Source organism: Emys orbicularis, chromosome 3, assembly GCF_028017835.1.
Source record: "Emys orbicularis isolate rEmyOrb1 chromosome 3, rEmyOrb1.hap1, whole genome shotgun sequence".
Taxonomy (NCBI): Eukaryota; Metazoa; Chordata; order Testudines; family Emydidae; genus Emys; species Emys orbicularis.
The window spans coordinates 71,651,286-71,678,663 of record NC_088685.1 but is presented as its reverse complement, the minus strand read 5'-3'; the positions used below and the strand labels follow the sequence as shown (position 1 = coordinate 71,678,663).

The 27,378-nt window shown below is 43.9% G+C and overlaps 1 protein-coding gene across 2 annotated transcripts in view; it reads left to right on the top strand.

The window, feature by feature from the left end:
• LOC135875929 (gamma-aminobutyric acid receptor subunit rho-1) overlaps positions 1 to 27,002 on the top strand; it is an 83,906-nt gene extending 56,904 nt beyond the window's left edge. For both annotated transcript variants that reach the window (XM_065401013.1, XM_065401012.1), the window contains 6 exons: positions 4,119 to 4,342; positions 13,765 to 13,847; positions 16,000 to 16,140; positions 19,118 to 19,270; positions 24,899 to 25,095; positions 26,715 to 27,002. In XM_065401013.1, the coding sequence (XP_065257085.1) occupies positions 4,119 to 4,342; positions 13,765 to 13,847; positions 16,000 to 16,140; positions 19,118 to 19,270; positions 24,899 to 25,095; positions 26,715 to 27,002 (1,086 nt within the window). The remainder of the gene's footprint in view (positions 1 to 4,118; positions 4,343 to 13,764; positions 13,848 to 15,999; positions 16,141 to 19,117; positions 19,271 to 24,898; positions 25,096 to 26,714) is intronic.
• Positions 27,003 to 27,378: the final 376 nt, after the last annotated feature.

The window sequence follows — 27,378 nt, the reverse complement described above, 5'->3', positions numbered from 1 at the left end:
CATCCGGAGTCGCTTTTCAGGCACACTTTTATTTTGCAAACATAAGCAAAGCACAAAACCAGCGCCACCCTAGGCTAGAGCTCCCAGGGGATTTTCCCTTTTGCATCTTTCAGTCCCACCCGCCTCAGGTGCTACTGCAGGATTCTTCTGTGTTTGGTTAACCTTTCTCCTCAGCAGGTTCCCACTGCCTCCGCACCCAGGGGACTCTGGTAGCTTCTTCTGGGGGACCCAGACCCCAACCCCCATTATCCTCCTCTGCCACCATCCCTTCCTTACTGCCTGCCTGCCTCTATACAGACCCAGGTGCTGCCCTGCCCTTTTAATTGGCCAAACTGGGACACCTGTTCTAGCACAGGGGTTCTGGGACCTGCTTCATATAAAGGGGCCAGCCACCCTGCAACATATTTGGTTTCACAGTAAAGCCCTGATCCTGAAAACCTTTATGCACATGCCTAACTTTAGGTAACTGAGTAGTCCAGTGGAGGTCAGTGAGGCTGCTCACTTGCTAAAAATTAAACACAAGCGTAAGCACTTGTGGGCTCAAGGTTGTAAAGGATATAACTGAACCAAAAAAGATGGAACACATCTCAGATCTAGCAGAAGTTCCATCTTTTGAAAAGGTAGCACATGATGCAACAAATAAAATAGAAACCAACTGAAATTCATTAAATATTTTTGGATGTTTTTCTACATTTTCAAACATATTGATTTAAATTACAACACAGAATACAAAGTGTACAGTGCTCACTTTATATTATTATTTTTATTACAAATATTTGCACTGTAAAAATGATAAACAAAAGAGAGTATTTTTCAATTCACCTCATACGAGTACTGTAGTGCAATCACTTTATCGTGAAAGTGCAATTTACAAATGTAGATTTTTTTTATTACATAACTGCACTCAAAAACAAAACAATGTAAAACTTTAGAGCCTACAAATCCACTCAGTCCAACTTATTCAGCCAGTCCCTAAGACAAACAAGTTTGTTACATTTACAGGAGATAATGCTGCCGGCTTCTTATTTACGTCACCTGAAAGTGAGAACAGGTGTTTGAATGGCACTTTTGTAGCCAGCATTGCAAGGTATTTACGTGCCAGATATGCTAAACATTCGTATGCCCCTTCATGCTTCGGCCACCATTCCAGAGGACATGCTTCCATGCTGATAACGCTTGTTAAAAAAAAATGCGTTAATTAAATGTTGACTGAAGTCCTTGGGGGTGCATAGTATGTCTCCTGCTCTGTTTTACCCGCATTCTGCCATATATTTCATGTTATAGCAGTCTCGGATGATGACCCAGCACATGTTGTTCGTTTTAAGAACACTTTTACTGCAAATTTGACAAAACACAAAGAAGGTACCAGTGTGAGATTTCTAAAGATAGCTACAGCACTCGACCCAAGGTTTAAGAATCTGAAGTGCCTTCCAAAATCAGAGAGGGACAAGGTGTGGAGCATGCTTTCAGAAGTCTTAAAAGAGCAACACTCTGATGCGGAAACTACAGAACCCAAACCACCAAAAACGAAAATCAACCTTCTGCTGGGGACATCTGACTCAGATGATGAAAGTGAACATGTGTCGGTCTGCACTGCTTTGGATTGTTATCGAGCAGAACCTGTCATCAGCATGGACGCGTGTCCTCTGGAATGGTGGCTGTTTTACATTGTTTTATTTTTGAATGCAGTTATTTTTGTACATAATTCTATATTTGTAAGTTCAACTTTCATGATAAAGAGATTGCACTACAGTACTTGTATGAGGTGGATTGAAAAATACTATTTCCTTTGTTTTTTACAGCACAAATATTTGTAATCAAAAATAAATATAAAGTGAGCACTGTACACTTTGTATTCTGTGTTGTAATTGAAATCAATATATTTGAAAATGTAGAAAACATCCAAAAATATTTAAGTAAATGGTATTCTATTACTGTTTAACTGCGCAATTAATCACGATTAATTTTTTTTCAATCGCTTGACAGCCCTAATAGAAACACTTCCCACACTAGGTTGGAGTCTTTTAAGTCTAGAGAAGTAGAAATGTAACAATAAAAAATAAGACCAACAAATTCCACAATTTTGGCCAGATCCTCATCTGGGGCAAATCAGTGTTGGCAACTTACACTAGCTCAGGGTCTGGCCTCCTGTATATTTTTTTAATCTTAAAATGAAAGCGAGGAAATATGTCCAACAAAATAATTGGAGGCCTTAAAATTGTGGACTCAACAATGTTTTACACACGTGAAAGTTCTCTCATCTTGCAGCTAAGTCATGTTTTGGAGGGTTTCTGCTTTGCATGTTTCAGAAAGACAGTGACAATCTTCCTCATGCATAGGATCCCATCTGCAGCCTGCCTGCACAGGGCTCTGCATCAGACTGCACATTCTCTTTGCACAGCCTTTTGTTTTTAGATTTGCCCCGTCTCTTGACGAAATTTAGAAAAGGCTCCCACATTTCACTGCCCTCTCCCAGTTTATTCTCAGCACAGTACTGTGCATGGGAGCTACTCCACTGGCTGGCTGCATGAAGAGCCATTGCAAGAGCAAGAATGGAAGGCGGGTGGTTTCTAGGAGCCACCTGCTTCTTTTTCTTATTAGCCACAGGAATGTGAGGTGGGGAGAGGGAGGATCTAGAGTCATGTAGCTTTCTCCACCCCACTGCCTTCACCTTCCACAGGGCCGGCTCCAGGCACCAGGCAACCAAGCTGGTGCTTGGGGCGGCACCTGGAGGGGGGCGGCGCGGCGCTCGGGCCGCCGGGGAGAGCGGGGCCACAGCCGGGCTCGCCGCCCTCCCCCCGGCGCTCTGGCCGTCCTCCCCCCCCCCGCGCCCTCCCCCCGGCGCTCTGGCCGCCCTCCCCCCGGGTGCCGGGGGGAGAGCGGCGAGCCCGCCCTGCGCTCTGGCCGCCGGGGGGAGAGCCGAGTCCCAGCCGGGGCTCGCCGCCCTCTCGCCGCCCTGCCCCCGGCGCTCTGGCCGCCGGGGGGAGAGCCGAGCCCCCGCCGGGGCTCGCCGCCCTCCTCCCAGGGCTCCGGCCGCCCTCCCCTCCGGCGCCCTCCCCCCGGCCGCCGGGCGGAGAGCGGAGCCCCCGCCGGGGCTCGCCACCCTCGCCCCGGGGCTCCGGCCGCCCTCCCCACGGCGGGAGAGCGGAGCCCCCGCCGGGGCTCGCCGCCCCCCCCCGGGCTCCGCCCCCCCCCCCCGCGGGGGGGGGGGGGCGGCGGAGGCTTTTTTGCCTGGGGCAGCAAAAAAGCCAGAGCCGGCCCTGACCTTCCATCAGTGGATTAGTGTGTCTACCCTCTAGAGGGCTACCCTACAGACTGAGAAGCACTGTATAAGTTCAAGAGTATATATTTTATAAATGGATTTTCCATTTGGAGGGTCTTTGGACCACAGTTAATCAGTCTTCAGGAGTTAAAGGAGAGCAAGTGACTTCAGTGGGGCAGGATTGGGTGCTGAACTTGTAGTTCATAAAGGAAAATGGAATTCCTGAAAATAAACACAGCTGGAGTACTGTGTCCAGATCTGGGCACCACATTTTAAGAAAGATGTAGACAAATTGGAGAAAGTCCTGAGGAGAGCAACAAAAATGATAAAAGATTTAGAAAACCTGCCCTATGAGGAAAAGTTAAAAAATAGGGCATGTTTAGTCATGAGAAAAGAAGACCGAGCAAGAAACCTGATCACACTCTTCAAATATATTAAGGAGTGTTAATAAAGAGGAGGGTGATCAACTGTTCGTGTCCACTGATGGTAGAATAAGATGTAATGGGCTTAATCTGCAGCAAGGGAGATTTAGGTTAGATGTTGGGAAAAACTTGTCAAACTATTAGGTTAGTTAAGTATTGGAATAGGCTTCCAAGGGAGGTTGTGCACTCCCCATCATTGGAGGCTTTTAAGAATAGGTTAGACAAACACCTGTCAGGGATAATCTCAGTGCCGGGGCTGGCCTAGATAACCTCTCAAGGTCCCTTCCAGCCCTACATTTCTATGATTCTATAATTATTCCCATTTAAATTAGGTTGTATAAATTGATATACTGTTGGTGCTAAATGCAGTGAAATGTTCCTCACAAAGAATAAATCGTAATGTGAAACCTATTTCTTTCGTTGGTTACTTTCAGGACTTCACCATGACCCTTTATCTGAGACACTACTGGAAAGATGAAAGACTGTCCTTCCCAAGCACCAACAACCAAAGCATGACATTTGATGGCAGGCTAGTGAAAAAAATTTGGGTTCCTGACATGTTCTTTGTACATTCCAAGCGCTCCTTTATCCATGACACCACCACTGACAACGTCATGCTACGGGTCCAGCCAGATGGGAAGGTACTTTATAGCCTCAGGTAAAGTTGCATTCACAATGTTAGTTGATTGTGTTAGTTTAAGAACAGCCCTACTGGGTCAGACCAATGGTCAGTATAGCCCAGTACCCTGTCTTCTGACAGTGGCTGGTGCCAGATCTTCAGAGGGAATGAACAAAACAGGCCAGTTTCTCAAGTGATCCGTCTCCTGTCATCCAGTCCCAGCTTCTGGCAGTCAGAGGTTTAGGGACACCCAGACCATAGGGTTGCATCCCTGACCATCCTACCCTCCATGAGCTTATCTAATTCGTTGTTGTTTTTTTTGCCCAGTTATACGTTTGGCCTTTACAGCATCCCCTGGCAATGAGTTCCACAGGCAGACTGTGCACTGTGTGAAGTAGTACTTCCTTATGTTTGTTTTAAACCCGCTGCCTATTAGTTTCATTGGGTGACACCTGTTTTTTGTGTTACGTGAAGGTGTAAATAACACTTTTTTTCCACACCGTTCACAATCTTATAGTCTTGTATCATACACCACTTAGTCACTTCTTTTCCAGACTAAACTGTCCCAGTCTTTTTAATCTCTCCTCATGTAGAAGCTGTTCCATATCCTTAATCATTTTTGTTGCCCTTCTCTGTACTTTTTCCAATTCTAATATATATTTTTTCTGAGATTGGGTGAGCAAACCTGCATAATAATATCATTACAATATTTTGTGTCTTATTATCTAGCCTTTTCTTAATGGCTCTTAGCATTCTGTTAGCTTTCTTGACTGCCACTGCACACTGAGCAGATGTTTTCAGAGAACAATCCACAATGACTTCAAAATCTCTTTCTTGAGTGGTAATGGCTAATTTAGACCCCATCATTTTGTATGTATAGTTGGGATTATGTTTTCCAATGTGCATTACTCTGCATTTATCAACATTGAATTTCACCTGCCATTTTCTTGCCCAGTCACCCAGTTTTGTGAGATCCATTAATAACTCTTCACAGTCAGCTTTGAACTTAACTATCTTGCACAATTTTGTATCCTCTGCAAACTTTGCCACCTGACTGTTTACCCCCTTTTCCAGATCATTCATGAATATGTTGAACAGCACTGGTCCCAGTACAGATCCTTGGAGGACACTGCTTTTACTCTCTCCACTGTGAAAACTGACCATTTATTCCTATCCATTGTTTCCTATCTTTTAACCAGTTACTGATCCACGAGAGGACCTTCCCTCTTATCCCATGACAGCTTGCTTTGCTTAAGAGCCTTTCTTGAGGGACCTTGTCAAAGGCTTTCTGAAAGTCCAAGTATACTATATCCATGGGCTCACCCTTGTCCATATGTTTGTTGACCCCCCCAAAAAATTATAATATTTACTTGTCTGTCTTCATGTGATGTAATTGAATTGGACCCTTTTTTGTTTGACTGTTTCTCTTCAGTTCCTACCTGTACTTTATCAAGTTCCCATTGCAGTGCCACCTGGATTGTGAGCCGATAAGGCAGATTTAAATACTGATGTCCCTCCAGCAGTGCCCCATTTCCTAGTGTGCTTAATCCTCTCCTAAAACAAAGAGCAGTTCCTTTGATAACTCACCAAGAAAAAAAAAAAGCAAGCCATGGTCTCTGAAGGATATTCCTAGGACAGCAAGCCAACTCAGGGGTAAACTAAGGAAACAAGAGAATCTCAGGGCATTATATAATGTCACCTTGATCGATTGGTCCATCAGTCCTCACAGAGAGAGCGCTGATCACAACATGTCATTCATGTTGTTCTATCCAGTCCTTCAGCCACCCGCTGGCCAGGCATCTGATCACTAGGCCATGAACTCTGTAACCAGGGTATATAGCTACAAAAGGGCCTGGCTCCCACTAACTCAAGATTATAGCTGGAGCAACTCAAATATGACACTTACTTAGATATTAATAATAATCGCATCAGAAGAGAATAGAACTTGAATAAAAACTTCTGAAAATAATTATGATAATCTAGCCTTGAAAAGACAAAGATTAGTAGTTCAAAATCTCTTTTTCCCAGCAATGGTCACAGCCTGACAAAGTTTCATACATGAAACAGAAGTCTGAGTAATGGACCTAAGATACCTGACCATCAGTAAATCTGAGGATAGTATTGTGAGGGTTCCCCCTGGAGTGCCAACTGGAACTTGGGTACCGCTGAGCCCTCTGACTCACCAGCCTGGGCTCCCTCTCACACTGTGATGCTGTGACAAACTGTAGACCCGCTCCCGGTCCTACACTTCCACCAGCATTCACATAGGCAGGGACACACCCAGCTGCAGTTACATGCAGGCTCTCTGACTAGCCACTGCATGAACCAACAATAGAGAGGCTACAACCAAGATAACCACCATCTCCCCAGTCACATCCCCCCACTCTGGAATATAAACACAAAATTATATGATCTTGTGCTGTACAGGAAACTGTATAGCGTAAGCTCATAGAGTTCACCTCTCCCTCAATGTGAAAAGGAAATGCAACAGACCCCTGAACTAAGATTCCCAAGCACTTCACTCCAAATTTACTGGTTTAGATTAAAACATAAAATAAAATTATTAACTACAGATTACCTAGTAAACGCAAACTAAGCTTAACATACTCGAAAGATAGGATTTGAATTAACAATCTCTCACCCTCACTGATGATATAAGCAGGTTGCAGATTCTTAAGGCACAAATTACACTTGTTTTGCAGCTTGGAATCCCCAGATTTTTCATACACGGGCTAGAAATCCCTTTAGCCTGGGTCCAGCACTTCTCCCAGTTCAGTCTTTGTTCCTTAGGTGTTTCCAGGAGTCCTCTTGTGTGGGGAGTGAAGAACAACAGATTATGTCACTCCCTGCCTTACATAGCTTTAGCATATGGCGGGAACTCTTAGTCCCAAACTCAGTTTGTGGAAAAACACGGACATCCCAAGATGGAGTCCAGAGTCATGTGGCCTGGTCACATGCCCTTGCATACCTTGCTGAGTCATAGCAACCACTACTTTCGGGCTGTCGGGAACATTCACAGGAAGGTTATGTTCTTCCAGAGTCCATTGTCTTTGCTGATGGGCCATCAGCACTGTCTGGCTTCTTCATTGTTGTACCAGAAAGGCTAATTGTGGGTGTCACCCAGAGTAAGCACATTTGAAATACAGATACATAGTCAATATTCCTAACTTTAGATCCAAAACTGATACATGCATACAAATAGGATAACAATATTCAGCAAATCATAACTTTTCCAATGACACCTCACATGACCCATTTTGTACAAAATGCATCATAATTATGCCATAATCATATCATAATAATATCACTGAAGAATATGGGATGCAGATATAACAGATAGAACTCCTGATTTATTTTATTTTATTTTTTGTACATGGAGATAGAATCAGTGACATAATCAAGCGAATGAGTAGCGTTCAGCAATCTCTGACAGAGCCAATAATCAGTACTTCTGTCTTTCCTGACTTCAGCTTCAGGATGTTATGGGACAGATATTGCCAAATGACCCATAAAGAACTGGTCAGAGATAAAATTACCGTAGGATACTCTGAAGTAAGAATAATGTGAATAGGTGAGTATCATCTATATAGCTATGCAAGTGCAGATTATATCTCTCTGAAGGACATTACATTAAAAAGAAGCAGAATCTGACAAATACTGGTTCTATGAGACTGCCATGAAGTAGCATAATGACAGATGTAATTTAAACCATGACAGGCTTGACATTCTGGGGTGCAGTCCAGACCAGTGAGGGGCTCTGTTACCCCTGCCATGCAACCTTGGGTGCCCCAATGCTTCGCTCTTGTAGCTTCCAACTTGGCTTTTTCACAATCAACCTGCCAGCATGCAGGTCACATCCTGAGAATCTGTGTGTAGCCACAGCCCTGGTCCAGCAACTCTGGCCTCAGCAGCCTGTCAGCAACACACCAGCCACACTCTGGTTTTCACCAGCCTTGTTACTATTTGACAATGGTGCAAGTAGAAATCATTTCTTGCCGGTACACTGCACTCATGGGAGGGACACAAATGGGGGGGCACATGACCTCCCCCACATGACCCCACCATGTGACTCCTCCCCACACCACCCCAGCCTGGGCCCCTGCGCTCTCCCCGTCCCCTTCCCATGATTCACATCCATCCCACGTTACCTTGGGGGGGGGTGCTCTGTCCTCCTCCCGCTGCGCTGGAGACTTCTGCTGTACAGATCCCAGGCAGGAGGACACAGGAGACACAGCTGCATGGAAGGGCTGGGGGCAGGGCTGGGAGCAGTACAGCCATGCTGGAGGAGCTGCCAGCATGGGGCCGCTGGGCGGCCCCACGTTCTGGTCCTTTCCCCACTGCAATTCCTGGGAGATCAAGGCTCTCCAGAACCGCAGCGGCAAAAGGAGCAGAAGAATGTGGGGTTGCCCGGTGGCCCCATGTTCTGCTCCTTTCCCCACTGCAGTTCCCAGGAGAGCAGGACTGGGGGCGGTACAGCCACACCAGAGGAGCTGTCAGCATTATGCTCCTTTCCCCGCTGCGGTTCCCAGTGGGGAAAGGAGCAGAACACCGGCAGCTCCTCTGGTGACTGTACCGCCCCCAGCCCCAGCCCCCCAGCCCTGTCCTCTGAGGGGGCTGCTGTACAGACAAAGGAGATGCAGCTCCGTGTAAGGGCTGGGGGTGGGGCTAGGGGCGGGCTCCTTGTCTGTCTTTCCAGTATGCCGTACCAGCTATAAATATCTTACTGGTATGGGGTACCGGACCATACCACTGTACTTGCACCACTGCTATTTGCAGGGTGAACCCAACACACTCCGAGGCCCAGATTCCCCCCCACACACACACACACAAACATGTGTTTTGCACTGTCCAGCCCTCTCCTGGACATTGCTCCTCTAAGGGGATCAGTACTCAACAGCTTGCCACCTTAAATGGAGTTACCCAAACAATTCACAACACTGGTTAAACTTTGATTAAAGAAAAAACAAGTTTATTTAACCACAAAGAGATTACTTGTACTCACAAGCTATGAGCCATTAAAGTCAGAAATGGTTACAAGAAAAATAAAGACAAAATGCTTCTTAAACTTAACAAACTAGACTTGGTTCAAGATGAAGTTCTTACTACGTGTTTTCAGTACATTGCTGACCAAACTCTTAGGCTAGGATCTGCTTTCCAAAGTCTATAGACTGTGTATTTTATCTTCTTAGGTAGAAAAGAGAAGTGGATAGGGAGAGATAACTTGGAGTTGTTTTGCCCCTCACTTGTATAGTGCAGTCACCCTTTGAAATGCGTTTTCCTGAGAGTGACCCCTAGATAAAGTTCTTTCCAGCTGAGAGCAAGGAGACATGGAATCTGTTGTCGGAAGGAGACTTCATGCTGTTTCTTTTCACCTGTGTATGCTCAAATGCAGATTTTCTTAGTTTTCTTTCTTCCTCCTCTCACTGTCTGAGGATTCTGTTTACTGCTTATATGCAAATTGAGGTAAACACACACCCATTTGTTTAAGACAGACCTGCTTGACCAGTTCAACCATATCAGGGCTATGTCAGTTTGAACATGTGCCTTTAACATCATACAGCGGGATTTCGTAACTTTACACATAATGTTTCTACATAGGTTTCAACATGATATTATTGACCAGTGAGCTATTGGTTTTCAGATGATACCTCACAAGCTATATTTTGTACAAAGATTATTACAGTAGTATGTAGAGTATGAATACAGGCGTGCATTCGGTCACGCCAGGTTATCCAGCTAGTCCAACTATGGATGTTAAGCTAACAAAGGAAATACCAAAAGTCCCGAGAAACCCAAAGAGACTAAAAATTACAATTCTTACATTGGCAGCAATTGGTAAATCAATATCTACCCTCAGTAATGCAGTCTGTATTGTGGTGAGTGCTAGAGTCTAACTGGGATTTTTCAGACATGCCAAAATGTACTAGATACATGTGTAACTGATTATTAATATTTTTTCCAATGCCTTTGGCAGAAAACATAATTTGAAAACTGATGAAAATTTGAAAGCTCCCCTACTGTCAAAAATGCTTGCTCCACTTGCCAGAGCAGGCAAGAATAGGATGTAAAGAACATGTTGTGTTTCTGTACCACTTAGTAATATCTGGCACAGACACTTTAGAAAAAGTCCCATGTCAATGAGAGGTTTGGCTGGCTAAGGAGTACAGAATCTGAGTTTAAGAATATTTGAGACACTCCAATCTCACCACACATAAATTCACACAATTTACAAGGTTTAGTTATAACCACCCTACACAAAAATAGTATTACACTTTTTAAATGGCAAACTAAATAGTAAAATGTATTATTATTATTGTTTCCAGTAGCACCGACAACATGCTGGGCACTTTATAAACACTGAAGAAAGGAGATTAATACTATTAAAATTTAAAGCACTGTAAAACGTTTTGTTTAGCGATTAGTCTGAATTTATACCGCATATTCAAACTCAGGTTCTGAATTCTCTGGATCTGAACATCTTATCTCTATACTGCATCAAAACAAAATCCCAGATCCACACACTCCCAAATTAGGTGGTTTTAAATCCAGACCTCGGTTCAATCAGAACTTTCCCAGATTTCGTAGTGTTTGGATTTGGTCCATTATTATGGAGGTGACTAAGCAACTCCAGAGGTAAGGTTGCATTGAGATTTGCACTTTGAGCAGGACTAGAAGGGGAGAAGGACAAGAGGGCTGAGTTGCGGGGGGAGGGGAATTTGTTTTTAAAGTTAAACACAATAAACAACCATGTAAGTGTTAAGCTGACTGCCTAGCATTACCCTGATCACTTTGTATATTCACCAAATTTTGACTTTGTAAGAATCTTCACTCTTTGGGTCCAGAACTGTGTCTTCAACTGTGTATGGAAAGCACCTGTCACGTTTTAGACAGCACCACAAGCTAAATAAGAAATCTGAGCACACTTGCTTTCAAAGAGTAACAAATACAAATGAGAGTGACATCAATGGAAATACACATGTGACTAGAGATTAATAACATAAGGGTTTACAAGAGCAGGCTCTGTTAGATCCTCAGTAATCTAATTGTTGACTGTCTTTAAACTTGTTATGGTTCATAGATTGTTCGCTCACTATAATCTATAAAATTGTTCCCATTTATTTTTCCACCACCAGTGTTTATATCAGTTGGGTTTATAATTACCTGATGCTTCTTGTACAAAAACACAAAACTAGCCTGTTAAGAAATAAAATAATGAGTTCTTCTTAGCAAGGCCAGAGCTTTTGATTTATAAGGTGGAGCATTTCAATGTATTTTCTTTTCAAACAAACTTAGTAGGACTAGAGGTATTACCTGTGCCCCCTAGTGGATGATATAAATGATAGCTCGTTAGACTGTGATAACATTGATAACATTTCACAGAATACTGATATACTTCATCAGTAACACCAGTGATGTAACTACAATGGTGCAAGTGGAGCAGCCCAGGGCCCATGAGATTATTGAGATCCAACCAGAGGGGCTTCTGGGGAATTGCAGGGCCTGCTAGGGCAAAAGGGGGAAGTGTGCTGGGGGATGCATGGGGGCATGTGGGGTCCCTGGAGACAGAAGACACAGCCCCCCCAGAGACCGAATGCAAGGAAAAGCATCAACCATTTTGCATGGAGCAGGAGAGAGGGACAGCTGGGGTAGCTTGATCAAAGCTGCAGGGAGGGGAGTTGGAACAGAACTGGGTGGAGCTGGGGGCTGGATTGGTGCTGTTGAGGTGGGGGAATGGGGTGGAGCGGAATTCAGGAGGCCTGGATCAGGACTGGGAGGATGGGGGCGGGGAAGGTTGGAGATGAGCAGAAGGGGACCGAGGGGAGGAGCTGGGGGAAGGTTTGCGAGAGCCTGAAATGGGGCTAGGGGGGTAGACCAGGATGGGGGGAAGAAGGGAAGCTAAAAGAGCCTGGAGGGGAGATTGGATTAAGGCTGGGGAGCTGAGGGCTGGACTGGAGGCTGAAGGAAGGTTTGAAGGAGAGCTGGGAGGGATGGATCAGAACTGGAAAGGAGAAAACAGTCTGGAGGGTAGCTAGGAGGGAGCTGGGGGATGAGAGGGCTAGACTGGGGCTATGGGAGAATTGGACAGGAGCTGGGGAGGCAGCGGGGCAGGACTGGGGCTGTGACGGGAACTGGAGTGGAGCTAGGCAGGAGCCAGGGGACAGGGTAGCTGTACTGGGGCTGTGGAGGAGCTGGAGGGGGACAGATTTCAGAATTGGAAAAGGGCCCCATTAACCTATTCTTGTACCAGGGCCCAGTTACACCACTGCATAGTGTGACAGACATGGCATTTCCTGCAATATCTGTGGGAGATCCTACTGAATTACATTTAAATAGCTTTGGAGTCCGTTGTATTAAAAATGCAAAATGTATATATTATTGTGGGATTGTATGTAACTTCTTCGGCAGGGAGACGTGGCCAGTGTAAACCCTGGGAAAGTGTTATGAGCTTCAAAGGACTATTTTAAACAATGTGCCAGACAAGAAGGAACTTTTGAGACAGGCACAGTAGAGTGGGTTTCCTAAGAAATACCTGGGGGGAGGTAAATGCAAATTCCCATCTCCAGACCCAACCCTTTGAAGCTATGCCCTGAGTAGAAAACCATTGTCTGGCTACCTGTTCACAATCTCTATTAAAATCCCCAGCTGTAAAATGGAAAGGCCAATCTATGATTGTGGGTTCTTGTTCTGAGCAAAAGCTGTTATGAACTTATGACCATAGACAAATTCCCTTGGTGTTGTTTGAAGGACAGAATTCTACCAGAGCCATTGTTGGAGTTGGGGTGAACTCTGGTAAATTTATTAGCATGTTTGTAGGTTCTGGTATTGTTTTAAATGTTTTTTCTGTAATTCTTTCACCTTAAGAATAAATATGTTTGCTTAGAAAGGGCTGCATGTTAACTTATAACTGTGGGCAAGTATGCTGTTTTTAGCCACTGAGGAGAAAGCAAAGCAGGCCTGCTTAGGCCATTCTGACTTGCTGCGGAATTCAGAGTATAGGAAGGGACCTGTGTAGCCTTGAAATACCCTGGTCAGGAGGCAGAGAGACATGGGTCTCCACCCAAGAGAGGTGATGACTGAGAAGCTGGAGCCTTGAGTGAGTTTCTTGCTGTACCATGAGGGGGAAATACAGGTGCAGTTGCCCTGAACGGTGACACGTAGGACTGCCAATGCATTGATGGTTATCTGAATATCAATAAACTATTCTTTACAACTGGAAAGCAGATGACAAAGCTGGCATTCTCTGAAAAGAGATACTTGGCATTTCAAGTGGGCAGAAGTTGGGCTAATAGCATTTTTTTCCCCTTTTAATTCAATCCCTGGTAATATGTGGGTTTATTTGAAAATGTAGGGACTATATTTTATTTGATACAAAACTAACTTGCAGTTTTATTTGTTTTTCCTTTACCATTTTTCATTCATAAAGAGAACAAAGTTTTTAAACATGTATTTTTCATTTCTAGGGTCACAGTAACTGCAATGTGCAACATGGATTTCAGTCGCTTCCCCCTGGACACACAGACGTGTTCACTGGAAATTGAAAGTTGTAAGTAAACAGGATACATATGTAGGCCAATATTTTCAAATATGGGAACCTAAAATTAGGCTCCTAAATTTATGTAAGACACCTAAGGAAGTGGCCTGTTTTTCAGAAGTGCAGAGCAACCTGCAAGTCCGACCAAAGTCCACAAACTGAAAACAACTGGGAAAGCTTTTTCTCCACTCTCTTTCAGTTACAATAATCGTAGGTGTGGTTTACCTCAGCTAATCCCACTGCACTGTACTACTCAACAAATAAATGAATGTACCTAATATGCGTCACGAATTTATCCAGAGTATAAACTAAAGATACATCCAAACTAGCATCCCCATGGAGCTCCTTTTTCTAAATCTGACCTATCTTTGAATGTCCTGGCTTTCATACATAGATACACCTCTACCCCGATATAATGTGACCCGATATAACACAAATTCGAATATAACGCGGTAAAGCAGTGCTCGGGGGGGGGGGGCTGCGCACTCTGGCGGATCAAAGCAAGTTCGATATAACACGGTTTCACCTATAACGCGGTAAGATGTTTTAGCTCCCGAGGACAGCGTTATATCGGGGTAGAGGTGTATTTTTAAACAACTATATTCTATTGATGTACTTTTCCCCTTGGATTGTTAAGAAGCATTTACAATCTTAATGCTGCTTTAACAGTTGTTTTTGGGGTTGGGGTGGGGTTTTGTTTGTTTGTCTTTTTTCTGGGAATAACTAACCCTGGTATAAAACCCAAGACTAGACAACTAAATCTAATTGGAACACAAGGAAGGAGGTGATTATTATGTCCCACAGCAGTCACCATAACTCTCTGGAAGATGCAGGGCTAAGGCATCTTGAAATCAAAGTTACCACTTTTTTCACCCAAGCAACTAGTCAAATTTTGGGGCCTTGAGGATGTTCCAGTTGAGAGTAGAAATGGATGGAGGCTGGTATTTTATTTGATGCAGTCTTGTTTATTTACAAGATGTATACAAGTCCTGCTCCTCTGAACACAGGAGGAACCAAAACAAGGGAATAGCTTCTTTGTTTCCAGCCCCAACCCTCTTTAGCCAACCCTAGACCCAAAAGCCCTTTCTAGGGATCCTCTAGGGTCACATCATGTTTGAAGACTCCTGCTTGGCTTTCTTGCTCTGCCTCAGTCTCAGTTTCTTGTCTGCCCCCTCAGCTACCTTTTCACATCCACAGACTCACTCACCTACCTGGTCAGAAGAGGAGGGAACCCTCTGCCCCCTTGTTGCTAGTGTGTGGTCAGACTCTATTAGGCCTTAAGTGTTTCTTACAACCATTTTAAATGACGGGTGCATTCACACAGCAGTTTCCACAAGATTTTAACTCCACTCATAACGAGGCTTAAACCAACTCATAACAATAACCAGAATGATCCGTTATCATAATTAGGGCTCCGTGTTTGCCATGGAGGTTGTGGAAGTCACAGATTCCGTGACTTTCCGCGACCTCCGTGACTTCTGTGGTGGCCAGTGTGGCTGACCCCAGGGCTGCCCAAGCAGTTGGCTCCAGAGCCAGCTGCTCAGGTGGCCCAGCAGCCAGCCACACCAACCGCTGCTGGAACGGCCCCGGGACCAGCCGCACCAGCTACTGCTCCAGCAGCCCCGGGCAGCTGGCCCCCGGGACCACCTGAGTAGCAGCTGGTGCAGCTGGCCCCCGGGACTGCCTGAGCAGCAGTCCCCGGGCGGCTGGAGCAGCTGCTGCTCCGGCGGCCCCCAGCAGCTCGTGCTGCTGGCCCCGCCCACCCAGCAGCAACCCCCCGGGACACCCACCTTCACAACAGTGGACCCCGGCTACCCCTCTTCCCAGATTCCCCCCCCCCAGTAACACCCCCCCAAGATTCAGCCAGGGGTATTTATAGTATAAGTCATGGATAGGTCACCAGCCATGAATTTTTGTTTATAGCCCATGACCTCTCCATGATTTTTACTAAAAATACCCATAATTAAATTGTAGCCCTAACCATAATCACATGCACAATCATCCATGACCATCACTAATACTGGACCAAACTGGCAGAAAATTTGCTGTTTCCCCCAACGCTTTTGTACCTACCTTTGAAGACATATTGACACATTCTGAACTGTAGAGTCAATACTATTTGGTATAATTGCACTGCACCAAAGATTTACTCCTATTTTCCTAGATGCCTACACTGAAGATGATCTAATGCTGTACTGGAAGAATGGGAATGATTCCCTAAAAACAGATGAGAGGATATCGCTATCCCAGTTCCTTATACAGGAGTTTCACACCACCACAAAGCTTGCCTTTTACAGCAGTACAGGTAACTGAATTTTGCTAAAGTTGTGAAATTATGATAGATTTTTGCTTTCTCCCCTCCCTCCCCAATCAGATGAGATCAACTTTACCTCTCCCTTACGAGATGGACTGGTATGTGGCTTCCTCTGGGGCCCATAAAAATTCCCTTCAATTGGCCACAAAGGACTCACTAGCAAATGGTCTAAGGCATTCCCTTTCCTACAAGGGCTGAAGCATAGGCAAAGTTCATGCGGAATTGCAAACTTGGACTTACTTATTTGTTCATCACTGTGACGGGGTGTACCAGGCCCATGGTCCTACCACACCCTGCCCCAGGAAAGGGAGCAGAAGAGGTGAGTTCTGCAGGCTGCCTAAAGAGGCTGCAGGGAACAGCCAATCGGAGACCAGCAGGCTCTGCCTCAGTGACCTGAGTGATTCCCTTCTGTATGCCTACACTCTTCACAGGGTGGATCTGCTGCACTGTGAGGGTATGTCTACACTACAGGATTAATCCGAATTTATATAATTCGAATTTAGGAAACCGATTTTATAAATTCGAATGTATTCGGCCACACTAGGCACCATTAATTCGGTGGTGTGCGTCCAAGCTACCGTAGTAGCATCGATTTCCAGAGCGTTGCATTGTGGGTAGCCAATAACATTGAATTGCCAATAACTTCGAATTGCGGCCACACTAACCTTAATTCGGATTAACAATACCGATTTTGACGCTACTCCTCTCGTCGAGGAGGAGTACAGAAATCGAATTAAAGGGCTCTTTAATTCGAATTAAATGGCTTTGTTGTGTGGACGGGTCAAGCGTTAATTCGAATTAAAGCAGCTAAATCCGAATTAAAGTCGTAGTGTAGACCAGGCCTGATAGTCTTCACTGTTTCTGGTGTCAGCTCTGGTGCCCCTAGCAATAGGGATTTGCACCATCAGACATTCTCTTCTCATCTGGCTAATCCTTGGGGTCCCTGCCTTTCCTCTTGCAGCAAAACCTTTTTATGTGGCCCACCTCTCCACAATCAAAGCAATTAAGCCTTGCCCTTCCTCCCTCATTCACCCCAGGGCAAGCCCCTTCTTAAATGCCCATAACATCTCCACGGCTGGGCTTCAGGCCTCCAGCCTGGTAAACCAACTGGGTGTGATACGGCTCAAGCATCTCTGTATCCACACCTGCTATTTGGAGTGGGTCTCTTGCCATCGATATTGTGCTGCAAACTGAGTGTTCTGCTGGTTCTCCAACAGCTGCATCAGCAGGGCCTGGGTCTGCTTCTTCTGCGGCATAGTGCTACCTGCTGCTGCTATCCTGCCACTAGCAGGCGGATCACCTCTTCCATTGTAGTACCCCTTGTTTTCAGGGGTCAGGCCAAAAGGATCCCACTCTGGTACCACTTGTGATGGGGCCCACTCACCTCACATGAACTCCTACTATCGTGTGTGTGTGCCTGCACTCTCTCTCTAGCTGCACCTGGCAGTTAACTTCTCTGGCAGGTTTCCAGTGACTCAGCCATCCGTCCGAGTCACACACAGTCATGTGTGAAACAAACACACAAAACAGACCCCTTCTGGGGTACGTGATCCAATAGGGCCTACCTCAGTGCCCTCAGTACAGTCTTTGTAGCCCTATCCCTGGGCTCGAGCCTCAATCAGTCCAACAGAGCTTATCACAGTGCCCTCTGCTGGTGTCAGCCTGCAGTCCCGTCCCTGGGTTCAATCCTCTACCAGTCCAACAAGGCCTATTGCAGTACCTTGGTTATAGCCCCGCCTGGGTTAGCCTTCAAACTGTCTCTCACGCCTTCTGGGCTCTCTCTCAAATTGTCCCTGCTCTGGTATGGAGAAGTGCCACCAGGGCTTCCTCCCTGGAGATTCTTCATAAGCCACTTCCCTAGTGGCTGGTGGTGGGGGGGGGAAGACCCAGGCCCGCCCAGTACTCCAGGTCCTGACCCAGGGACTCTATAAGTAGCAGCTGCCTGCTGCATCCCTTTATTAATTGCTGCATTTTCCTGGGCCACTTCCCCACGGCCCCAGTACCTTCATCCTTATCTCAGGGCTGAAGTTTTTCTTGAGTCCATGCAACCAGCCAGGAGCACCTTCCTTGCTCCCTGGTCCCTGCCAGCAACTGCTGTGTCCAGGTACTGCAATTCCTGCACCTAGCCAGGAGCACCATCCTTGGAGCCTGGCTCCAGACAGCACAGATCTGTCCAGCCCTCCAGCAGCCAGCCAGGAGCACCCTCTTTGGTCCGCTGGCTCCAGCCAGCAACTGAACTGCTCTGTCCAGAAGCTCCTTTTTATATGAGGCTTGTGGTCTCTGATTGGCTGCTCCCTGCAGCCTCTCTAGGCAGCCTTGAGGATTCACCTCTTCTGCTCCCTTTCCCGGGGCAAGATGTGGTAGGACCACAGGGCCTGGTACACCCTGCCACAATCACGCTTCTCCCTTTGTGCAGTGCTGTGTAATGGTACATTTGTGGTGTTATATAAAGAATTATAATCCCTGTATGGAAGCATTACAGCTGGACCTCACAGTAATTGGGAATGTCCTTGACTGAAGTGTGGGAAGATTTGCAGATGCAAAGCTAATTGGCAATTTTAAATTTATATCCACATAGTTATCTGGTGCATTTGTTAGAATTATATATACAATGAAGGTTCCGATCCTATAAGCCCTCTCTGCATAGAACTCCCATTATTCCAATCAGAACTGACTGCAACAGGAATTCCTTGCCCAGGGGGCTTTCTAGAACAGGTGTGATATTTGCTCTAAAGGTCCAGTCCTGTGAAGTGATGAGACTTCAAGAATATGAATGGTTTGATTAAGATCCACTCTGCTCTTAAATGGAGATGAACCTGTAGTGGTCACTTGTAGTATTTTTCTTATAAGAAAGTATAGCACTGTTCCACTGTGGATGTTGAAATGATCTCAAAATGTCCTATATTGTATTTGTGGATGGTTTTCCTTTGGTGTTAGTTATCCTTTTTTCCTTTTCTCTGTGGTACAGGGTGGTACAATCGCCTGTACATTAACTTCACTTTACGCCGCCACATCTTCTTCTTCTTGCTGCAAACCTATTTCCCTGCCACTTTGATGGTCATGCTGTCCTGGGTGTCTTTCTGGATTGATCGCAGAGCTGTACCTGCCAGGGTCCCTTTAGGTAAAAATAATCTTGTAATCGGCACACCTGAGTGATCATACACTAGCAAAGACCTACTTATTGAGACAATCTCATCAGCATCAACCCCCGGTCTCTGATATATGCCATACCACATTGTCACATAGCTTAGAAATCAGCCACTGAATTAATCTACTGCTCTTGCTCACACTTACACATGTAGGTTAGGATAGGCTGACCCCATTCATCTCTTCTTTATTACCCTAACAACACTTTAACTGTATTAGTCAGTATCACAAATGACAGATGCACACCAAAAACATAGTGAAGAACAAACACAGCATTCATTTTCTCATTCTGTTATTATATAATTATAATTAGGGCGGTCAAGCGATTAAAAAAATTAATTGTGCTGTTTAACAATAGAATATCATTTATTTAAATATTCTGGATGTTTTCTATATTTTCAAATATCTTGATTTCAATTACAACATAGAATACAAAGATTACAGTGCTCACTTTATATTTATTTTTATTACAAATATTTGCACTGTAAAAAACAAAAGAATTAGTATTTTTCAATTCACTTAATACAAGTACTGTAGTGCAATCTCTTTATCATGAAAGTGGAACTTACAAATGTAGAATTATGTAGCAAAAAACCCTGCATTCAAAAGTAAAACAATGTAAAACTTTAGAGCTTACAAGTCCAATCATTCCTACTTCTTGTTCAGCCAATCGCTCAGAAAAACAAGTTTGTTTACATTTGCAGAAGATAAATGTACCTTGACTTTAGCAAAGTTTTTGATACTGTCTAGTATGGATGAATGGACTATAAGGTGGATATAGGATGGAAGGTGGACTTAGGATGGAAGAATCCCATGCACTGCTACAGGCTGGGGACCGAATGGCTAAGTGGCAGTTCTGCAGAAAAGGACTTGGGGGTTACAGTGGATGAGAAGCTGAATATGAGTCAACAATGTGCCTTTGTTGCCAAGAAGGCTAACGGCATACTGGGCTGCATTAGTAGGAGCATTGCCAGCAGATCGAGGGAAGTGATTATTCCCTTCTATTCGACACTAGTGAGGCCACATCTAGAGTATTGCGTCCAGTTTCAGGCCCACCACTACAGAAAGAATGTGAACGAATTGGAGACAGTCCAACAGAGGGCAACGAAAATGATTAGGAGGCTGGGGCATATGACTTATGAGGAGAGGCTGAGGAAACTGGGCTTATTTCATCTGCAAAAGAGAAGAGTGAGGGGGGATTTGATAGCAGCCTTCAATTACCTGAAGGAGGATTCCAAAGAGGATGGAGCTTGGGTGTTCTCAGTGGTGGCAGATGACAGAACAAGGAGCAATGGTCTCAAGTTGCAGTGGGGGAGGTCTAGGTTGGATATTAGGAAAAACTATTTCACTAGGAGGGTGGTGAAGCACTGGAATGGGTTACCTAGGGAGGTGGTGGAATTTCCATCCTTAGAGGTTTTTAAGGCCTGGCTTGACAAAGCCCTGGCTGGGATGATTTAGTTGGGGTTGGTCCTGCTTTGAGCAGGGGGTTAGACTAGATCACCTCCTGAAGTCTCTTCCAACCCTAATCTTCTATGATTCTATGAAGATAATGCTGCCTGATTCTTGTTTACAATGTCACCTGAAAGTGAAAACAGGTGTTTGCATGGCACTGTTGTAGCCAGCATCGCAAGATATTTACATGCCAGATGTGCTAAAGATTCATATGTCCCTTAATGCTTCAACCACCATTCCAGAGGACATGTGTCCATGTTGATGACAGGTTCTACTCGATAACAATCCAAAGCAGTGCAGACCAACGCATGTTCATTTTCATCCTCTGAGTCAGATGCCACCAGCAGAAGGTTGTTTTTCTTTTTTGGTGGTTTGGGTTCTGTAGTTTCCACACCAGAGTGTTGCTCTTTTAAGACTTCTGAAAGTGTGCTCCACACCTCAACCCTCTCAGATTTTAGAAGGCACTTCAGATTCTTAAATCTTGGCCCTGTGCTGTAGCTATCTGTAGAAATTTCACTTTGGTTTCTTCTTTGCATTTTGTCAAATTTGCAGTGAAACTGCTTTTAAAACGAACAACATGTGCTGGATCATCATCTGAGACTGCTATAACATGAAATCTATGGCAGAATGAGGGTAAAACAGAGCAGGAGACATACAATTCTCCCCCAAGGAGTTCAGTTACAAATGTAATTAACGCATTATTTTTTTAACAAGTGTCATCAGCATGGAAGCATGTCCTTTGGAATGATGGCCAAAGCATGAAGAGGCATATGAATCTTTAGCGCATCTGACACGTAAATACCTTGTGACACTCTGTATCTCAGGGGAACACTCCCGGCACCCCCATGTTCATCCTTATAATATGATTGTGTGGTATCCAATGCAAAGTTTGTTATGTTGAGTGTCTTTGGAAGGCTCATGATGCACTGAGCATTGTTATAGTAATGTTATAGGTTGTAATTTCATGTATATAGTTATGAGACTGAAAATGTGTCTTCATGGCTTAAAACAAGCCCAGGCAAAACTCTCCAAAAACAGAGGGGCAGTTCATCAAGGCATGTATGGGACAAACCCAACCCAGCCTTACAGGAACCAAGGACACCGGACTAGGCAGCAACAAAGGATCTGTTGGACTCTCGAGTGAGTCATCTACCCTCCATTGGACAGTTTGGGACTATGATGAGGTAATGCTCACCTGACCCTTAAGTGGGGGGGCAAAGCCAAGAGGGACGAAAGAACATGATAAAAGGGAGAGACGTTTGCCATGCTCTTCTTCTCTCTTCCACCTCCATCTACAGACATCACCACCAAATGACCGAAGAGCCGATCAAAGGGGAGAGCCTGGTTGAAGGGCAACCATCCATCCTGTGGTGAGAAGCATCTAAGTTTGTAAGGGCACTGAAAGTGTTAAGATCAGCTTAGAATGCGTTTTGCTTTTATTTCATTTGACGAAATCTGACTTGTTATGCTTTGACTTATAATCACTTAAAATCTCTCTTTTGTAGTTAATAAATTTGTTTGTTTATTCTACCTGAAGCAGTGCATTTGGTTTGAAATGTGTCAGAGGCTCCCCTTGGGATAACAAGCCTGGTACATATCAATTTCTTTGCTAAATTGATGAATTCATATAAGCTTGCAGTGTCCTGTGGGCATAATTGGACACTGCAAGACGGAGGTTCCTAGGGTTGTGTCTGGGACCGGAGGTATTGGCTAGTGTCATTCGGTTGCATAATCCAAGGAGCAGCTTACATGCCAGAAGCTGTGGCGTGAACAGCCCGGGAGTGGGGGTTCTCACAGCAGAGCAGGGTAAGGCTGGCTCCCACAGTCAAGGATTGGAGTGACCTAGCCGATCACGGGTCCAGATAACACCAGGGGAACGTCACAACCAGTTACAACAGTGCCATGTGAATGCCTGTTCTCCCTTTCAGGTGATATTGTAATTAAGAAGTGGGCAGCATTATCTGCCAAAATGTAAACAAACTTGTTTCTCTTAGCGATTGACTGAACAAGAAATAGGTCTGAGTAGACTTGTAGGCTCTAAAGTTTTACATTGTTTTGTTTTTGAGTGCACTTATGTAACAAAAAAAACTACATTTGTAAGTTGCATTTTCATTATAAAGAGATTGCACTACAGTACTTGTATGAGGTGAATTGAAAAATACTATTTCTTTATCATTTTTACAGTGCAAATATTTGTAATAAAAAATAATACAAAGTGAGCACTGTACACTTTGTATTCTGTGTTGTAATTGAAATTGATATATTTGAAAATGTAGAAAAAAGTCCTAAAATATTTAATAAATTTCAATTGGTATTCTATTGTTTAAAAGTGCAATTAATCATGATTAATTTTTTTAATTGCGATTAATTTTTTTTAGTTTACTGCGATTAATTGACAGCCCTAATTATAATACATAGCAAGTACAGAGCATTTTCCATCCATAGGTCTCAAATCACTTTACAAATTCTAGCAGAAAAAGAGTTGAAAACCAGCATCAGCAACTCTCTGTTCAATCTTACAACATTTTTCTTTACAATAAAATTAACTATTGTTGGAATTAAAATATTAGGTGATATTTTCAAAGAAGTCTATGGGATTTAGCTCTCAGTTCTGTAATGAACTACATGCAGGCAGACCCCTTGGCTTACTTTGTAAGATTGGGATCTTAGACACATCCCTTCCTTTAAAATTAATGTTCTAAATATCTTATCCTTAATTAATCATTATTAACATTTCTCACAGACTTTGAGTCCAATCCCACTCCCACTGATTTCAACTTGAACCAGGATCAGGGCCTTATTTATTGCAAATTAACCTGCTTAATGGAGAGAATATGTATAGACATAGAACAGATATGAATGGAACATATGTATTCATGTTTTTATTACAAAATGGTTCACATTTATAACAAGGCAGTGATATCAAAAGCTTAGAAACCTAGTTGAGAGTTACAGCAATAGAAAGTAAAAACATAGTGCTTATGTAGAGCTTTTCATTTTCAAAGCGGTTTACTAACATTAAGTAATTAATCCTGCTAACAGCCCTGCCTGTGAGGGAGGTATATAGGATTATCCCTATTTTACAAATGGCAAACAATAGCAGGAGGCAACTTAATTACAGCCAGATTCTCATGCTCTGGCATATTGAATAGTACCTTCATCCATGAGACATCCTGCTAGAATCAGTGGGATTTCTCACAGAATAATGTACTATTCAGCCTGAATAAAGCTATCAGACTCTGGCCCTTAACCTCTCTGCCTCCAAGGGAGCTCACTTTTGGCACATTCTTGGGGAGTTGCTGAGCTGGGTACTATGACATTTGGTCTTCTGCTACTCATTCTTGAGGGATTTAATTTTCTCTTGACACTGAGGTCCTTTTTGGTAGATCCCTTCCTCAGCTAGCTTCTTGGAGATGACATCATAGAACTGTAGATTTTGTGTCCTGCCCCCCAAATCATGGCTTGCTGTCCTCACACCAGAGATCCACCAAAACCCTGGTGTCAGTCTCTGGTCAGCTGGCAGGATGGTGGGAATATGATCTCCCTGGCACCAGCTCTTCTGTTCATATGCTGTAGAAGCATAATAGAAATGCTGCAGGTATAGCAAGCCATGTGCAATATGAGGCTCAAATGTATACCAACGTATATGAGCTGGTAGGTGACTCCCAGTGCAGAAGCAGGGAGTAGGCAGATGGCACAAAAACCCAGGCTAGGGGGAATTGTGCAAAGGCACTGGAAAATTAACAGTGCCCGAGTTGCTTCGCCTGCATCCACACTGCAGAGTGCTCATGTTAGAAGCTTGAGGGTTGGCAGCAGTCAAACGGGAGGCAGTTTATTCCCGTTAACTGCCTCCTGTGTAAAGCACCCCAGCATCTGGACAAGAGGTTTTTGTGTGGATGGAAGTTCGGGTTAGGGACAGCACTCGAGTAAGAACACACAGTTAACTTTGTCCTGAAGACAACCCCTTAGTATGAGAATCAGAGTTAGAAATCAGGGATTTCTGGATACCACTAAGCCACCTCTGAAACTGAAAAAAGACATTTTAAAGATAAACTAGAACTTCAGAAATAGGGCCTCATGTTTGCTGTAAAGAACACAGTTTGAATTGTCTTCACTGTTTATGTCTGAATGGATGATGGTGTGTTCCCAGGAATAACTACGGTACTGACCATGTCTACAATCATTACTGGTGTAAACGCCTCCATGCCTCGAGTTTCCTACATCAAAGCTGTGGACATTTACCTCTGGGTCAGTTTTGTGTTCGTCTTTCTCTCAGTGTTGGAATATGCAGCAGTGAACTACCTGACAACGGTGCAAGAGCGGAAAGACAGGAAACTGCGAGACAAAGTGAGTTTATAGGTCCAGTGCTGTTGTATGTAATTGAAATAGGTGTTTGAATGGGCTGATCATGCTTCAAAAGTCGGCATCCACAATGTGAAAAATCTAAGCTTCCTTAGAAGAATAGAGCGTGTACAAAAAGTATCAGTACAGTGTTCCTTGTTAGACAGTTTAAAGGTTAGCTAATGTTATCTGGAACCCTATCCCACTGAAGTTTCTTCAGCATGTAAAGTCAACTGGACAAAATCCCTATTCATATTGTAATGTGACTTTTTGGTATCTTTTCTTTTAAATTCTCTCTTTTTGTAGTTAAGAGACTAACTTGCAAATAGCACCAGATAGAAATAGTATTGTGAATGGAGTGGGTGTTCAGATAACAAGGAAGATTCAAACACACCTTAGGCTCTGTTTACAATGTGCCATTAAAAATGGGAATCCTCTCAGGAATATTTGTAATTGTAAAGAAGTGGAGTTCCCACCCTTCTCCAGAAACAGTCTAGACTGCGATGATTCACATTTATGCCTTTGCCTTTGCTGTTATGTTTAACAACAACAAAATCCTGCACCTATGCTTTCCTCTTGAGCTTCGCTTTTCCTAAGGTTTTCTCCCTGCAAGTTCCTTCTCTCCTTCCCCATAGTTCCCTCTGCTTCAAGGAGAGACTCCAGCCCTCTTTATAACCTGGAGTGGAGCTAACAGGACCTATCAACTTTGCTTTCTCATGCTAGGAATCTCTGCATCTTTACACAGGGTTCTAACTAGAGCTGGTTGAAAATATTCCACTGAAACATTGTTCCGTTGGAAAATGCCAATTCGTCAAAATCAAAAATTCTGTGGCAACATGTTGATTTTGACAAAATTTTGCTTAGAAAAAAACTAACCAAAGTATTTCAATTAGGCTTCAATCCTATCAGAACGAAGTGTCTCAATTTTTTGTTTTGCAACAACTTGTCTTGTAGAAACTTATATTATTATAAAGTATAACATTTTAAAAAGGAATAGATGAAACAACACAAAAAGTTTGTTTTGCAGGTAATTCAGAATGAAAGCAAATTTCAAAATAGCAGAATTTCCTGAGAAACAGAAATTGCGGTTCATGCACAGCCCTAGTTGTAACACATGATATTTGGCTGATTCAGCAGAAGAGCCCATCTTCTTATGTAGGGTCCTAGAACTTACCACGCTCTTCCAGCATGGACAATCCTTCACAATTTTTATAGTAACCTGACAAATAAAATCCCATCCTTTGTTGTCATATAAGAGTATGAAAGATGGTAAATACTACAAATTATACAACGTGAAGCCCAGTGATCGGGGCTACAAAGGTAAAATGGGCTCCATCCAGCTGGATCCAGGGACAGCCCTGCTTTCCCTCACCCCTGACAGCATGATTCCCTCGTTCACGCTCCTTGCAGCATCTGCACCAAGGGAAGAAAAGGTCCCCAGGAAGGGCATGCTACAGAGGGAGCTGTTGCCCAACTCCATTGCTACTGCTTTCTCTTCCTCTTCCCCCAGCAGCCTGGTTTTCACCAGGATTTGCTCCCTCTGCCTATGTAAGGAGAGGAGGAGCATCAGGTCCAGATAGGTATTTGGAACTATCTCATATAACTACACTCAACCTTATTCACAGCTTCCTTGTACTTGCGGACTACCTCAGCCCCGGCCCATGATGATGGACGGCAGCTACAGCGATGGGGATATGAATGAACTGGGACACTATGTGTCTGAGAATGGAGATAAACAAGACAGAATGATGATGCAGCTGACACTTGGTTCTGAAAGGAGTTCAAGCAGGAGGAAAAGCCAGAGATACGTCAGCATGCGCATCGACACCCATGCCATTGACAAGTATTCCAGAATAATATTCCCAGGCTCATACATTTTATTTAATTTGATATACTGGTCCATTTTTTCATAAATATCAGTCATTTCTCTAGTCAGTTTCCACATGTCGCACTGTGTTACTGTTTAAAATTAACATCTATCATGCTAATAAACAGAAAATGGAGGAAACACTTAATTTTAATGCTACTTGACTGATCAGAATTTTGATACATTGATTATATAAAATCCATCTGTTGTAAAACATCTTTATACACACTTCAGCTTTGAACTAAAAACTAGGATCCATTGCATAACTTTTTATACTAATTTTAAGCTGTACTATGTTCCTTCTTGTGCCTCATGGGCCACTCTAATTTGTTTTAATAGATGGCAAGAATAATCATCAACTGCTCATATAGGGTACATCGCTCATTTTATGCCTCAGAAACCTTTCCTAGACTAATGTCCTG